This window comes from Ovis aries, chromosome 1 (genome assembly GCF_016772045.2).
Source record: "Ovis aries strain OAR_USU_Benz2616 breed Rambouillet chromosome 1, ARS-UI_Ramb_v3.0, whole genome shotgun sequence".
Lineage (NCBI taxonomy): Eukaryota > Metazoa > Chordata > Mammalia > Artiodactyla > Bovidae > Ovis > Ovis aries.
Window position 1 is genome coordinate 165428033 of NC_056054.1, and position 16112 is coordinate 165444144.

The following is a 16112-nucleotide window of genomic DNA, read 5'->3' on the forward strand; positions in this document are numbered from 1 at the left end:
ATCCTCTTAAAGATCCTTAGGGCAAGGGCAAATTTGCATAGCATAAGAGAATCAGTTGGCTCAGGGAACTGTAATGGAATACTTTTGTATTTCTAGCACTGAATATAGCACCTAACATTTAGGAATCACTTAATAAAAACTTAGACCTTCATAGTTTTAGACGCACGCCTTTATTATTTTGGAGATAGGTAGTGTATTATTTGGGGCTTCCCTGGTGGCTCAGATGGTAAAGACTCTGCCTGCAAAGCAAGAGATCTGGGTTTGACTTCTGGGTCAAGAAGATCCCCTGGAGAAGGGAATGGCTACCCACTCCAGTATTCTTGCCTGGAGAATTCCATGGACAGAGGAGCCTGGAGGGCTATAATAAGTAGCTACACTAGACATTAACGTTTGCATCATAATGTGCTGTTAGTAAAATCGGTATCAAGCCCTGCTAGAGAAGGGCCCTGGTATGTCACCAAAGGGGCAGAAGCATGATGGTAGCCGGTAAGTGGGCAGTCTCATGGCAGCATCCATGAAAAGGTGTATCTCTTATGGCACCAAGACTACTTATTGCTAAGACGAAAATCATCATTCTTCTAGATTAGTGAACTATTCCATCTTTCTGTCCATAACAAATGGATCACCATTTCTTGATCAAGTGACACATGCTATGGGTCTGTGTTTGATCTTAATATAAAAGGACAGCACTGGAGCCGGGCCTATGTCTGTGGACAGTGGGCACAGCCCTGGAGCCGGGTCTATGTCTGTGGACAGTGGGCACAACACTGGAGCCGGGTCTGTGTCTGTGGACAGTGGGCACAGCCCTAAAGCTGGGTTTATGGACAGTGGGCACAGCACTGGGGCCGGGTGTATGTCTGTGGACAGTGGGCACAGCCCTGGAGCCGGGTCTATGTCTGTGGACAGTGGGCACAGCCCTAAAGCTGGGTTTATGGACAGTGGGCACAGCACTGGAGCCGGGTGTATGTCTGTGGACAGTGGGCACAGCCCTGGAGCTGGGTTTATGGACAGTGGGCACAGCACTGGAGCCAGGTTTTTATTTCTGGACAGTGGGCACAGCCCTGGAGCTGGGTTTATGTCTCTGGACAGTGGGCACAGCACTGGAGCCGAGTGTATGTCTGTGGACAGTGGGCACAGCCCTGCAGCTGGGTTTCTGGATAGTGAGTGCAGCCCTGGAGTCGGGTTTTTGTCTCTGGACAGTGGGCACATGCACCTAAATATGCTTAGTGGCTCCAATTTTAAATTATGTTTCATGGATTTGCTTTGAAACTACGTGAACTTGATGCCTACCACAACCCCTAGGCAAAGCAACTTTCTTAGTGTTTGAGGGAAATATTTGAAGAATCAGATTTTATGTATTAAGAATACAAAGCCTAATTATAAAATTTTTTTCAAGGCAGGAATGTAGTAACCCTTACATAAACATTAAAAATAAGTTATTTACTCATTTTAATAATTCTGTATATACTATATACTAGGATTTTCCAACATTGATTTTTAAAAACAATTTCTTGGCTTTCTATTTGAAATAAGGAAACTTTCAGTTCCCAATCAATATTTTTGGTACTACTTATATTTAACAAATCCCATCCATGTTTATTAATATTTCCATTTATTTTTCTTTCTTCTTATATCTTGATGTTCTCCTCCACAGGGTAATGTTTATCTGTACTATAAACTGTATGGCTTCTATCAGAACCTCTATCGGTATATTCTGTCCAGAAGCAATATCCAGCTGGTGGGTACAGATGTAAAGGTAGGGCTTTATTAAATTTGGTATAATACTCCTTGTGTTGTTTTTTTTAACCAGATAGATCTTTCAGTCTAAATGAGCATATGGAAAATAAACTCAAAAGCTAAGATTTTACAAGACAGAAATGCTCCTTTCTTTCTTTTGTGAACTGAAGGGGCTGAGTATTCAGGATAACTGCTGTTGAGAATGAACCCTTTCCCTCCTCAGAACAGGAATGTGAGTCTTCTCCAACGAGATGGTTATCCTTTCACGTGTCACCCATTTTTTAGCTTAACAACATCTTATATTAAAGCCAGATACATACTGGACTGCCCAAGTCTTGGAGATAATGAATGTGTCAGAAGGGCAAATCTTCAAGTACCTTTTCAACCACAATTCAGGATTTGTTTCTGTTAATAAGCTGATGGCATACTGGAGCTGCTTCAAACAGTAGAGTGTTTGCTTCTTGGAATGACTGACACATCAAATAGATTTCAGTACTTTTGCACACTTGATTTCTGTAGTTTTCTTTAAACTTCCCCGTTTTAGTAGATGGATGCACCAACCATTTTGATAGTAACCTTGAGTGGTTCATCTCCATCTGGTTCACTCTGTATCCACCACTGTCTTTTTTTTTATAACTGGGGCCTTCAGGCAGCCTAGTTTAAGGAAACTGGGCTCTACTTGATTGAATAAAAGCCTTTGGTTTACTGAATATCCTTTCAGACCTAAGATTACAAAACTTTACTCTAGGTAGATGATATTCAACATACTGGCAAGAAAAGCTAAAGGAAACCTTTTCTATACTGACACTATATAAAAGGGATAACCAAATGGTTTTTAGCAGCCATTCTTTTTAAAATATATTCTGGTAGTTATGTAGGTGGATTTCCCTGTGGTCTGTCATCTAGCTGTAGACTCACAATTTATATAGTTTTTAGAACATATTATATTCCAATAAGAAAAACTTTTTAAAATGCATTCCAACGTAGGCTTCGTGTGATATTTAGCATAGCCGGGAAAGTAAAATTTCTTCCTGCATCCATACTCAGTATGCTATGTACTGTTAATGAGGAAAGAAACTACACACACGTGTATACACACATAAATATCTTCAAAACACAAGCATTTTCTAGCCCAGGTGGGCCAGAAGCCTGGGAACAGCAGGCAGCAGTCCATAATCTCAGTCTGTACCAATGGGTCAGAGTGGGTTGGTTGACACTGCCAGCGTTTTCACTTCCAGCATTGTAAGAGTTTACCAAAATCACGTACTCCTGTGTCATTTCTCCTCCAGGATGTTAGAAACTGTGCTCCATTCAAAACCTCTGACAATGGGCTCCCCATCGCTCCTTGCGGTGCAATTGCCAACAGCATGTTCAATGGTAGGTGACTTTTTCTATCTCCAGCATCTTTCCTTTCATAAGTGTATAAAACCTAATGTCCAGAAGATGACTCCTGCAGCTGAGTGGCAGGTTGTTGTTTTTTTTTTTAATGTTTGTATACATTATCCACTGATTTATGATACTTCATTGGCAAGTAAGTTCTTCACCAGAGATTTGAAGTAGTTGGGAAACATTAGTTAAATGGAGCCTAAGAGTATTTCTCAATAATCGGGGCCTTAGAAAGAAAAGGAATCGTCTTCTGATTCCAGCATCTATGGCATGCAGGCATGTGGAGAATCTGCTCAAACCCTGCTTTTTCAGCTGTGTCTGATTGTGCACTTCCAAGCGTGGCGAAAATGCTTGCCTGAATCTCTTAACACAGTCTTTAATTTTCCCCACAGACACCATTGTTCTTTTGTACAACTTTAATTCATCTACACATATCAGAGTCCCAATGGTAAGGACTGAAACTGCATGGTGGACTGACAAGTATGTCAAGTTTCAGAATCCAACTTTCCAGAATCTTTCTAGTGCATTTGCAGGTAAGATCCATACATTAGCTCAGTATTCCTCTCTCTTTCTGGAAACTTTGGTTTTGATCTGTGGGGGAATGTTTATGATTCCTCCTTCTTTACTTCTTTTTTTTTTTTTTATCACTTTTGTTTCTAACTTTTCCTGCCTGTGAGCATCTCCATCACATACCTATCAGAAACACAAAATGATTGGTACGCTGGTTCCTTCTAGGTTCAGTTCAGTTCAGTCGCTCAGTCATGTCCGACTCTTTGCGACCCCATGAATCGCAGCACACCAGGCCTCCCTGTCCATCACCGACTCCCCGAGTTCACTCAAACTCACATCCATTGAGTCGGTGATGCCATCCAGCCATCTCATCCTCCGTTGTCCCCTTCTCCTCCTGCCCCCAATCCCTCCCCGCATCAGAGTCTTTTCCAGTGAGTCAACTCTTCACATGAGGTGGCCAAAGTATTGGAGTTTCAGCTTTAGCATCATTCCTTTAAAAGAACACCCAGGGCTGATCTCCTTTAGAATGGACTGGATGGATCTCCTTGCAGTCCAAGGGACTCTCAAGAGTCTTCTCCAACACCACAGTTCAAAAGCATCAATACTTCAGTGCTTAGCTTTCTTCACAGTCCAACTCTCACATCCATACATGACCACTGGAAAAACCATAGCCTTGACTAGACGGACCTTTGTTGGCAAAGTAATGTCTCTGCTTATCAATATGCTATCTAGGTTGGTCATAGCTTTCCTTCCAAGGAGTAAGCATCCTTCACATCCCTATCAGAAACACAAAATGATTGGTAGCCTGGTTCCTTCTAGATTACCATCAGGAAAAAGGCAATGTTTTAAGAAACTTGTTCCTTTATCTATAATTAGAGTGATCATATAATTTACTGTCCAAACTAGTGAATTCTTGAGAGTGAAAGAGGTCACAGGAATAACTAAAGTTACATATTTATTAGAAAGTGATGTTTATTGATCAACAAGTTGATATTACCATATTGATGGGCTGATAAAATAATTCTATTATAAATTATTTTTAAAATACAATTCTTTCAAAAGTTAAAAGAATATATCTGTGTACATTAAACCAACTTTAAAAATGCTTTAAATATTACCTAAATGCTAAAAGATAACAGAATAATTATTCTGGATATGGAGTCACATACTTTAATCAGTTTCTTGGCCATATAAAGTCTTAATTAAATGCCCCTGTATTTTTCTAATTAAAATTTTGAATTTTTGTGGGAAAAAATATCACAAAATTATCTACAATCTTTTTCTTTTGTTTTTCCCCAAATATCCCCACTTGAGGCTTTTTGGTTTTGTTTTCATAATTATTACGCATGTTAGAATCACACAGAGTGGCTGTTCCAACTTTGCTCTGACTCCACAGTGGGGCAGGTGGTAGCTACAGGGGTCACTTGGTTTGTGTGGCCTCTGGGGGTGGCTAGACGTGAGGGGTTAGAGGTAGGCAGGTTATACATCTTTAGCCGTAGTAACTTGGGTCTTTAGAGACCTCCTCCTACTCCATTTTTCTTTCCTTTCCAAATCTTCCCATTTCCCTGCTGTGGCTCCTTGAACCTCTTTCACTTCTGCTTCTTATGGTTCTAGACTAGATGATGCAAGAAACTTATCCTTGTCCCTCATCATGCACTAACGTGGAAGCAGCTATTTAGGTCTGCCCAGGGGAAAGAGAGACTCCAGGTCCCACTCTGGCTTAGTTCATAGGGGGACTAAGGGGACCTGAAGGGGAAAGAATGCTATCTGAAACGAGAATATTGTAAGTAGGGGAACAGGGTATATGCCCCACCCTCAAACACCCTACTCTGAAGGCTTTTCCCTCCCTCCCACATTGCCAGGGGTCCCTCTCTCAACCTCAAAACCTCTTGCTCTTCAGCCTCAAAGGGCAGGCATAGGCACTGTGCATAGAAGCTACATCTCCAGGAGAAAATGGTCCACCCTTAGACGAGGGACTGCCTGTTGAATTCATCTTCCCCGTGTTCCTTGTAGGCTTTCCTGGTGTTTCAGTTATAAAGAATCCTCCTGCCAGTGCAAGAGACTCAGGAGATGCCTAATGGACCCTGGGCCAGAAGATCCCCTGGAGGAGAAACGGCAACCTTCTCCAATATTCTTGCCTTTCAGAGTCCCATGGACAGAGGAGCCTGGCAGGCTACAGTCCGAGGGGTCACAAAGAGTCCCAGGACTGAGCGACTGAGCACACACACACACGCACACGTTACACACACAAACATGTTCCACACACACGTCCCTGGTGCCTCGACAGCTAAGGGGCCAGAGATGGCTTGACGGGGCAGGGAAAATAATGTCTAAGGGTTGACCATGCCTCCCCCAGCGGCTAGAGGAACCAAGAGACACAGATTCATGGGAGTCAGAGCCGTGGAGAGGGAAGAGAAGGGTGGAGAGGGAAGAGAAGGGAGCCGAGTGAAGGGTAAGGCTGGTTCTTCGGAGGCTGGGATCCTTCCTCGTTTTCCGCAATGGCCGGAATTTGCCCGCAACGGCGAGGGCAGCCTTCTGTTTCTGGTGCCGGCAGATCAGTGTCGGTCCTCTCCTCCTCCTCAGCCTTCTTGGCATGACCATCTCTCCCCTTTTCCTCTGGGCCAGGTGCCTGGTTGGTGCTGAGGATTTTTTTCTGCTGTTAAGCTCGCTCGCGGGCGCGGCACGTGCAGGGGAAACGGGGCTGCACGAGCGAGGGCCTCTGAGGCTGGGTGGCGGCCGAGGAGGCGAGGAGAATTAGCGCGGAGAGCCCGCCGCTCCACTGCTCGCACCAGCTCCAGGCGCGCAGATCCCCGACGGCGGTCCTCTTCGGACCCTGTCCTGTCTGAGCCGCAGTCTTTTTTGAAGAGCATTTTATGGTTAGTCACTTTCAACTGTAGCACCTGTAGATGATCCTTCTCCTTTGGCCTTTTTTTTTTTTTTTTTTAAGAAAATATCTATAGGTATTGAGATACCTATTACGCTCACAGTCATTTTACTAAATGGAGGATATTCTCATTTTCAATTCTTTTGTTTTAGAATATGCAACCCAAATGTTTTCATAGGCAAGGTCTTTTTTTTTTCTTTACTTCACTTTTTTTCTATGATTTTTTAAATGTGTCAACTAGTTTTAGATGGTACGAAATCTTAGGCTTTCTGGATATCATTTAATTCTCATCGAGAAGAAAATTTGATCTTATTAAAATAGGAGCTCCATCAAAATATTTTTCACATAAGTTGAGATTTTCCAAAGCACAATTATGGAATTTAAAAATTAAATCTTGTCCACATTTTGAACTATCATTATATGATAGGATCATTATATAATATGTTAAATTGTTCCCTTGCTTTCATAGGGTTAAATTTCAGCACCTTCTTGTTTGCAAACTTGATTTTTGATAATTACAATTAACTATATCTTCAAAACCTAAGATTTCTGGCCTTCCACATTTAGAATACTTTGTCTAAAACTTTTCAACTATTTTGAATAAAACTTCACCAAAAGTTAGAGGGCTCATTAACCAAGAAAAAGTTCAGGCTAATTGTAGGACTCATTATTTGGTATAGAAAATAGCCCTTTGAAGGCTCAAAGATTTCTAAAATTTTGATTGATGATGTGTAGCAAAGAAAGTACTACCGTGCTGAACCATTTCTTTAACATCTTTGTCATTGTAAAAACTTCGCAGTTCATTTTCTCTATGACTATATAAAAATATTTAAATTTGCATAATTACGCCTCTCTTGATTAACAAAATATTGTAGTTTGGATATAGTTATTAATTATTTATGTTTCACAACCAATTTTAAGCCCCATCTTTCCATAAATTTCTTAATTTACTAAGAACATTTTCTTTACTCTGCCTGTACTCTACCAAATTTGTATTTATAGTATCACTATAAAACCAGAAAATTTACACTTGATTGTTGAATATTTTAACTGAATTTATAGTAATATTTATAACTGTGTCATAAGGTTTGTCTTCCAGTATTGAATATTGAAAATCTTTGCTTTGATTCCATGAAAAATCAAATCAATAAAATCAAACCAATGTATTCAGAGATGAATACATCTGAAAAGACTGATGTAAAACTGACTTCATTTAACCGTTTACAAGGTTCTTTATGTGATTACAAAGCCAAAACATTAAAACTTTCCTTTCATTACAAAAAAAAATGTTTTTAATGACACTAGACAGAAACTTATTTGATCTAAATGAAAAGTCATGTTCACATAATGGTATATAAATGAACTTTCTGTAGCTACATGAGGTAAAGCACTGTTTTGAATATACTCTTTTAAAAATAAGTGCAAACTTTTGAAGTAGATTGTGATATTCTTCAGCAGATTTATATCTTTGGACTTTCACGTGATCATTGACACCATAATGGCTCCTGTGGTAGAGAGTAAATGTCAACCAGCATTGCAAGTATCACATTCATCTACTTCCTTTAAAAAATTATACTTAATTTTTCATTGAACATGTGTGTTCTTTTTTTAGCTCTTCACAGCTAAAAGAATTTACTAGCAAATTAAAAAATGGATTCTGAACAATAAAATAGTTATATTTTTACACCATATAATAAATAACACTGGTTTTTTTTTAATAAATAACACTGTTGCAAGAGAGTTCCAACTACTATCAGCAAGACTGCTCAGTATCTGTTTTTCCCGCTATTCTCACACTGTACATTTTTTTCACACTATATATTTTCACACTATCTGTATTTCACACTATGTCCATGTAACATAAACTGCAACATCCCACTTTTTCTACTAAGCCCAAGGACTTGCAACCTGGCAGCTTCATATTAATACATCACACAGATTAACACAGAGGCTGTGGTCTAACTGGCTGTACTGTCAAACAGTGGCAAGAGTCATGGGGATATGTTATGTTCTGCTGTGAAAAACCTCTGGTTATCTTTCATCAATAACATGTTAAAGTGAGCACTCTTGTTCACCATATATAGGTATCTCTCACTGCTATTTAAGACCATGACTAGAATAGAAAGGCTGAAATTATACTTACGTTATTCGCTTGGGATAAATGCTAAATCAGATGAGACAATGGACAACAAACATAAATGGGACTGTCCTAGGCAAACTGGCAGGTATGCGCACTGTATCTGTAATTAAACTCCTAGAAAGGAACTTGGCAACATGCTATTGTTTTGTCGTACCAAAACCACAGCCATGTAACATAAAGCATCCTTGGCTATCTCCCACTGCACTTTGTTCTTAACTTCTGTTGTAGGAGTTAACCGTATTTTACTGTAATTATCTGTCTGAATACTTGTCATTCCCATTTGGTATGTTAATTCCTTGAGGAAAAGGATTAGATCTCATACAGTTTTAAATCCCTGGTTCTTGATACAAGTGAGCAATCGAGAAATGCTTATTGTTGAGTGAATGGAGGGATACCAAGGACCCAGCTGAACTTGGAAAGTGAAAGAAATTGGTTCTTCCTATACTCATACTCTCTGGAGACATGGGATAGGGTGGGATTGGAGGTTGGAAAGGAAAGGCATGTTTGAACCTGCATTTTTCACTCCGTTGGTGATTTGGATGTCATTGGTCCACAGGACACATTGTCTTGGAGCATGAGCTCTGGCTAAAATAAAGAGTGTGTGGTCCATGTGCAGGCATGCCTGCTAAGTCCCTTCAGTCACGTCTGACTCTTTGCAGCCCCATAGACTGTAGCCTGCCAGGCTCCTCTGTCTGTGGGATTCTCCAGGCCAGAATACTGAAGTGGGTTGCCATGCCCTCCTCCAAGAGATCTTCCAGACTCAGGGATTGAACCCACATTTCCTGCGTCTCCTGCATTGCAGGTGGATTCTTGACCAATGAGCTCCCAGAGAAGCTCATCCACATGCAGGCACCAAAGACAATTTCAATGTCGATCAAAATTCTTCTATCAACAACCATTGAAGTCTTCGGGACAGCCAACGTCTCCACCGTTTTTGGAGAGGAAGTTTCTCAGCAAAGGGTTATTTCCAGAGGAAGTATAAGTCTACAAACAGAATTCAGCAGATTAATCCAACCAAACCTAGCACATACCTTTATAAGCACTACAGCCCATGCTTAGAAATAAGACTGTGTTTCTTTTAAGACAAAATAGTCAGTGGTCAGAGTTAAGAAAGAATGGTTCCTTACAAATAGTAGAACCATATTTATAGAAGTGAAAGGCTCACTGAACAACTTCTTCTTGTTGGCTATTTCAAAATTCAGAATGCTTTTTAATTATTAGCTTCTGTCAACTTTCATCGTAATTGCTCCTCCCTTTATCAGGCATTTATTGAATACCTACCATGTGCCAGGGGTTGGACTAAATGACAATGAAACCACCATGAGGAAGACATTGAACTCAAGAGTCTGCTGTCCAGTGGGAGAGAGACATGGCTACCACTGTAAAGCGGGAAGTAGAGGATGAGAGTAAACTCAACAGACTGGACTCAAGGCGCCAGCCCTCCACCCGAGCGCCCGCTCCCAGACCCACCAGTCTTCCCGGCTTTAGAACAGGCTTGCCACCCCTCTGCTCTCCACCTTCTCGCTTCTACCAATTCCTCTTCCTTGGTTCCAACTTCACACTCTTAGGCGCAGGTCTGCAGGGAGTATCTGTGTAACACAGTCTTCATGCACTTCCCATGATCATTTCCTTAGAATACCGTCCTAGAAGTAGAATTCCTGAGCTAAAATATATGCAAGATACATTTACTCTTTTGCTGCTTGTTCCTAGATTACCAAAGATGTCATTAATCCATGCATCTATCTGCTCTGTACAAGAATTCCCATTTCCACTGCCTCATGAGTGATTTTCATTCTTTTTTTCATTAAATATTAGCCCATTTTGAGGTGAAACGGTATCTTGTTTTAATTTGTTCTCTACATTACCAGTGAAGTTAAAGAAAATATACATTACCCATGATGCTCTCATTGAGTACCAACCACCACTATTATTTTGCTGTACCTATTTTTTCAATGCATTGTTATACATTTAATATAGTTGAATACGGGCTTTTCTGGTGGTTCAGATGGTAAAGAATCCACCCTCAATGAGAGAGACCTGGGTTCAATCCCTGGGTTGGGAAGATCTGCTGGAGGAGGGCATGGCAACCCACTCCAGTATTCCTGCCTGGAGAATCCCCATGGCCAGAGGAGCCTGGCGGGCTATAGTCCATGGGGTTGCAAACAGTTGGGCACAACTAAGTGACTAAGCACAGCACAGCACATAGTTGGATAAATAATACACATACAATGTGATATTCTGCTTTTTTTAACCCTATAACAGTATCATCAGCATTCCCGGCCCCTGACATTTCCTTAGAGTCTTTATTATCTTTTTTAAATTTTATTATTTTATTTATATAATTGTTTATTTTTGACTGCACTAAGTCAAAACTCTTTATTGCTGCAAGCGGGCTTCTCTCTAGCTGTGTCAAGCCGGGCCTGCTCTCTAGATGCGGTGCGCAAGTTTTCGGCGCAGTGGCTTCTCTCGCTACAGAGCAAGGCTCTAGAGCAGGAGGGCTTCTGTAGTTGTGGCACGTGGGTTTAGTTGCTCCTTGGCAGGTGGGATCGTCCCAGATCAGGGATACAACCTGTGTCTCCCGCCCTGGCAGGCGGATTCTTTATTCCTGAGCCAACAGGGAAGCCCTATAATCATTATCTTTAAAGGTTGCATATTCATGTAGCTTACACACACATACTTTAAAAAAAAAAATGTAATTTCAATTCCTCAAGAATATGAAAGTTGTTCCATTCTGTACATTTTAAGAAAAACTGAAGGCGGTAGATGATTTTTCTCAACCACATCCATTATTAACTTTCCACAGGAACTGCAAAGCCTCCGAACTGGCCTAAGCCTGTCTATGAACTAGATGAAAAGGACCCAGGGAACAACGGCTTCGTCAATGATGACTTCATCGTGTGGATGCGGACAGCCGCCTTTCCCAATTTCAAGAAACTGTACCGCCGACTCCATCGAATAGGCAATTTTACCGAAGGCTTACCTGCTGGTAGCTATAGTTTCATCATAAACTACAGTATCCTTTTATTCCAGGGCTGAAGGAAAATCAGGGTCCATCTGCCTACTAGTTATTGAACTATTTCATTCTATACTTCTCTATTCTCCAATCAAATCTATATACACTGTAAAAGAAATACATATTTATCTTATAGGCAATACTGTCCCTCCATCACCACATAGCTATTTGTGTCTACTTTATATATAATCAAATGTGCACTTTTTTTAAGGAGTAACAGTAGCGACATTAGGTAAGCAGGTATGGGTAAGAAAGGAAGGACTGTTTCTTCCCTAGGAGAAAAATTAAGTAACACTGGGCCTAGAGATCTAAAACAATGAGGAGAAGCCTGTTACAGAGGATGGAATGACATGGAGGACCCTGGAAGTAAAGATAGGATTACGAAGAAGTAGATTTGAATATGGACTAAAAACAGTGAAAACTGAGAGGGACGGTAGAACCTTGTATTTCAGGCGTAAGTCTCATGGGCTGAGGGAGCAGCTCTGGATTCAGGGAGCAGGTTGGGTTCCTCCAGCCCATGTGAGCTGCACCACCAGCTCTGCACTGAGGATGCCGTGCTCTTCCTCTACTGGTCTGAAGCCAGCTAGCAGGCTCCAAGGCTTTGGTTGTGGACATATGGCCCACATTAGGAGACATACTTGAAGATGAGATTCTGAGTCTTCTCAGTTACTTTAAAAATATAAATGTCACTCTTAACTTAAGAACAAAAAGTTCTTAACTTCAAAATGACACCAAACACTATCTTTATATATGTATATATATTTTTTTTTCTTTTTTTTAATATATATAATTTGTACTAACTCTGGTCTTCAGACTTAGGTTTCAAGTCCCGTCATGATTCTCTCTGAGGCAGAATTCTCCCAGAGGCAGGTCTTTTCAGGACTTGTACACAGTTTTGAGACATCAGCCCATTAGGCATCAGCACCCCCGTGGCATCTCAGGGCCACTGGAGTTTTTCACAGGACCCCCAGCAGCCTGGAGGATCTGAACACTGAACTCTCCACCTCTTTTGTTTCTTTACCACTCGAGGAGTTTGACTGAAACATTCTTGGGTCTGTGAATGATGATATGTGTTCCAGTTCCCTGCTCCGTCTTTTCTTCTTTTCTGTCCTAGAGCAGAGGTTTCCTCCCTGACACAGGAATGGGGATGTTCCTTGGGCAGAGAGACCTCCACTGAAGAGACACCATCTCTGCCTCTCAGCTTATTGCTTCCTTTTGTTTACTGACCAGGAGTATGGTTTGCCTTCAGCTGTTCCATTAGCATGGTCCCTAATGCTAGTCTGTGAAAAGGAAAGTCAGAAATTGCTCTCTGTGTGTACAGATCAAAGACCAGGCCATAGAACATTACCTTTTCAATAGGATTTCACCACCCCTCTCTCTCCCTCCTAGAAAATTTGAGACTGAAAGTTGCTCAAAGTAGTCTTTCAAATTGGACCTTCAGTTCTCATCAGCTTTTTTTGTGATGACCCTACCAGTAAAGCAGTTAGGATAGCAATCAAGACACAGGGGAAAAAACCCCACTGGGCACTGGTGGTCTCACAAGGCACTGCAGTGAGTTTAAGGTTGATGGAAAGAGGGAGTCCACTTTCAAACAAAGAAGACACTATTTCTCTGCGTGAAACATGCTCTCCTTGGATGTGTTTATTCACAGGAAAATTTTAATGCTGACAACTCTCCAACCTAAATCTTTAGCACAGAACCTCAATCCTGAGCTTCAGCCCTATACCTGTACCACCTATGTCGAACCCTAGTGTGAGTATTACCCGTCCAGCCTCACGGCCTGGCTAATATGCAGAGAACTAAGCCTGAGCTGCAGATAGTTCTACCACTGACCCCTTGTGAGGAAAAGACCCTCTTAACGAAATAGGGGGAGTGGGGGAGAAAAGAATCAGAGGGCTAGTTGAGGACCTGCACCCAAGGAGCCCAGGGACCTGGTGACCAAGAGGAATTTTGATGGAAAAGAAAGCAAACTAGCTTTCCTAACAAGTTTCTTTGTGCCTTTAAATAGCATGTTGCCAAGTGATTTGAGGCCTTTTAAGAGCTTTGCTGGGAAATGCCGTTGCTATGAGAAGCCTTTATTTGTTTATTAGTTCGGTTTACAAAAAGCACCAGATGTTTAAAAACCTCAGGCCACATGCATAATCAAAATGACATCATTCAAATGCTAATGATAGCAAAGCCACTTCAAACACTTTCTCCTTAGCAGTGAGGGATGCTGGCCTTTTCAAAACTTGAATACACCACCAAAAATGTTTTGCCATTTCTCTCACTACTTTTTTTTTCTTCACTCCTCTTGAAGAATTTTCCCTGAGGTACAAATTTGAACCTTAGCTTCTAAAGGACTTGAGCCTACCCTGGCTGTCCTGATCCACAAACACAAATTTCGGCTTGGTGCACAATCTGTCCATAGGCTTTTCATTTCCTTGGGTTTGTAAATTAACCACATTTGTTCATATTATTGAGTTTTCTGTAAGTCATTCAGATCTATTTGTGTCAGTTTCTTTCGTAAATTACAACTATGTAGAGGGAGGCCTTGTTTTCACTTAGTTACCAGCAAGATAAAACATACTGCTTGGTAAAAATTACGCTAAATGAAATTGAATAGTCAACCATTTATTACCAACAAAAACAGCAATATTAGGTGAAGAGGTGGGGCTGAGAAGTGCTGAGACAGATCCTTAACCAATTTTCTTTCCTTAGACTTTCCCGTAGGCAGGTTCCAAGGACAAAAAGCAGTTGTTCTTTCCACCCTGACGTGGAGTGGAGGCAGCAGCCTTTTCTTAGCCCTCGCCTATCTGGTGACGGGAGCTGTGACTCTGTTGGCCTCCTTTTCCATGATGGCAGTTCACCTGAAGCTGAAAGAAAGGAAAACATTCTTCCTCCAGTAGTAAAGTCAAGCGTTAAAAAGAAAAGCAGAAAATACGGAAACGGACAGTGAAGTGATGGAGCCAAAGATCTCAAAATGGGGCATTCTACCAAGGGGAACTGGACCGACTGACCAAGTGCTCTTCCAGAGAGAGATGCAATAAGAGTTTCAGAGTAAAGATAAAGAAGGGGAGGAGGCAAAATTAGGTATAGTAAAATGTCCTTGAAATGGGGAGGATAAATCATCCTTGAGCGCTAAACCAAGTCTCAGGTATTTATTTGAAGCCCTTGTGCCTGAAAACAGGTGAATGCCTGGGAGGGTAGCATCACCAGATGAGAGGAAGCAAACCTGGGGCCCCAAGATTAGGTGAGTCCTTTTTAACCATCAGTCAGGCTCAGACCATGATCCTCCATTGGCTGGTTGAAATTATAGACTCCCCAGCAACAATTTTTGATCACTGAATTGAACAATCAGGGTGATTTTTGAAAATGGATTTATTCAATGTTCTCTTCTTTCTGTGGGTCAAAATGAAGTTTTCTTACTGAGAGTAAGCCAAGTGAAGGTTATGGCAGTAGTCCTCACGGCACCCAAAATACATCAATACACCAAAAAGAAAGTCTAGGAATTTCCCTAAAGCTACCCATGAGGCCAAAAAGGAAGTACTGAAAGTGACTGATGCTCTCAAAAACTGTACTCAGCATGTGAGTGTGCAACACAGTTCTGAAACTTATATCGGAATGACATTCTCTAGAACGCAGGTGGCGACACGGATTTGTGATACTTGAATTATACATTTTGAGGGAGTTGTTAGGGTCCATCTTAAAAGATTTGAAGTTCTGCTAAAGGCCACTTTAAAGGAGACTGAATGGCATGTATCTGAACAGCACAGGGGTTAGTGGTGCGGACCCCCACGCCATCAAGAATCCACCTATAAATTTACAGTTGGCCATTAATACCTGTGGTTCTACCGATACATCCACAGATGCAACCAACTGTGGATCATGTAGTACTGAAGTGTTTATTGAAAAAAACCCTATCCGAGTAGACACTTGCATTTCAAACCTGTGTTGTTCGAGGATCATCTGTACTTGGTCAAGCTGGCAGGGCAGGAGACTTGTTGGATCTGCATAACTAGATAACCAGCATATTGTACTGTAAAAAACATGTTTATATATTATTTTTATTTTTTGAGGTTAGGGGAAGCTTTTCTCTATGGTAGCTCTAAGAGCAGAATTTTCGTTGTTAGAGAGAAACACAGTACCAATACATAGATGTCTCTTTAGCAGCCAAGAAAGCATTTCTTTGCTGCAACTTTCTATGTTCACCAAATGGCCAAGTACTTTTCCAAAAGAAACAAAACGGTTTCAGGTGCCAACCACTGACCTCGCTTGACCAGGCTATGGTAGGCTGAGTAAAGCCCACTGCAAAGATACCCACGTCCTCATCCCTGGAACTTGTGAATGTGAGCTTGTACCCAGAAGACACTTCGTGTGGGTGTGTGCTAAGTCTCTCAGTCATGTCCAGCTCTTTGTGACCCCATGGACTATAGCCTGCCAGGCGCAGGCTTTTTCCCATG

General features: G+C 41.3%; 1 protein-coding gene across 1 annotated transcript in view; it reads left to right on the forward strand.

Annotated features, from left to right (window-relative positions):
• The window catches only part of LOC101108533 (cell cycle control protein 50C), a 28363-nt gene extending 13568 nt beyond the window's left edge, over nucleotides 1–14795 (forward strand). Inside the window, exons 4-8 of the mRNA XM_027965873.3 lie at nucleotides 1655–1756; nucleotides 3027–3114; nucleotides 3516–3656; nucleotides 11461–11670; nucleotides 14371–14795. Coding sequence (XP_027821674.1) covers nucleotides 1655–1756; nucleotides 3027–3114; nucleotides 3516–3656; nucleotides 11461–11670; nucleotides 14371–14558 — 729 coding nt within the window. The 3' untranslated portion in view covers nucleotides 14559–14795. The remainder of the gene's footprint in view (nucleotides 1–1654; nucleotides 1757–3026; nucleotides 3115–3515; nucleotides 3657–11460; nucleotides 11671–14370) is intronic.
• Nucleotides 14796–16112: the final 1317 nt, after the last annotated feature.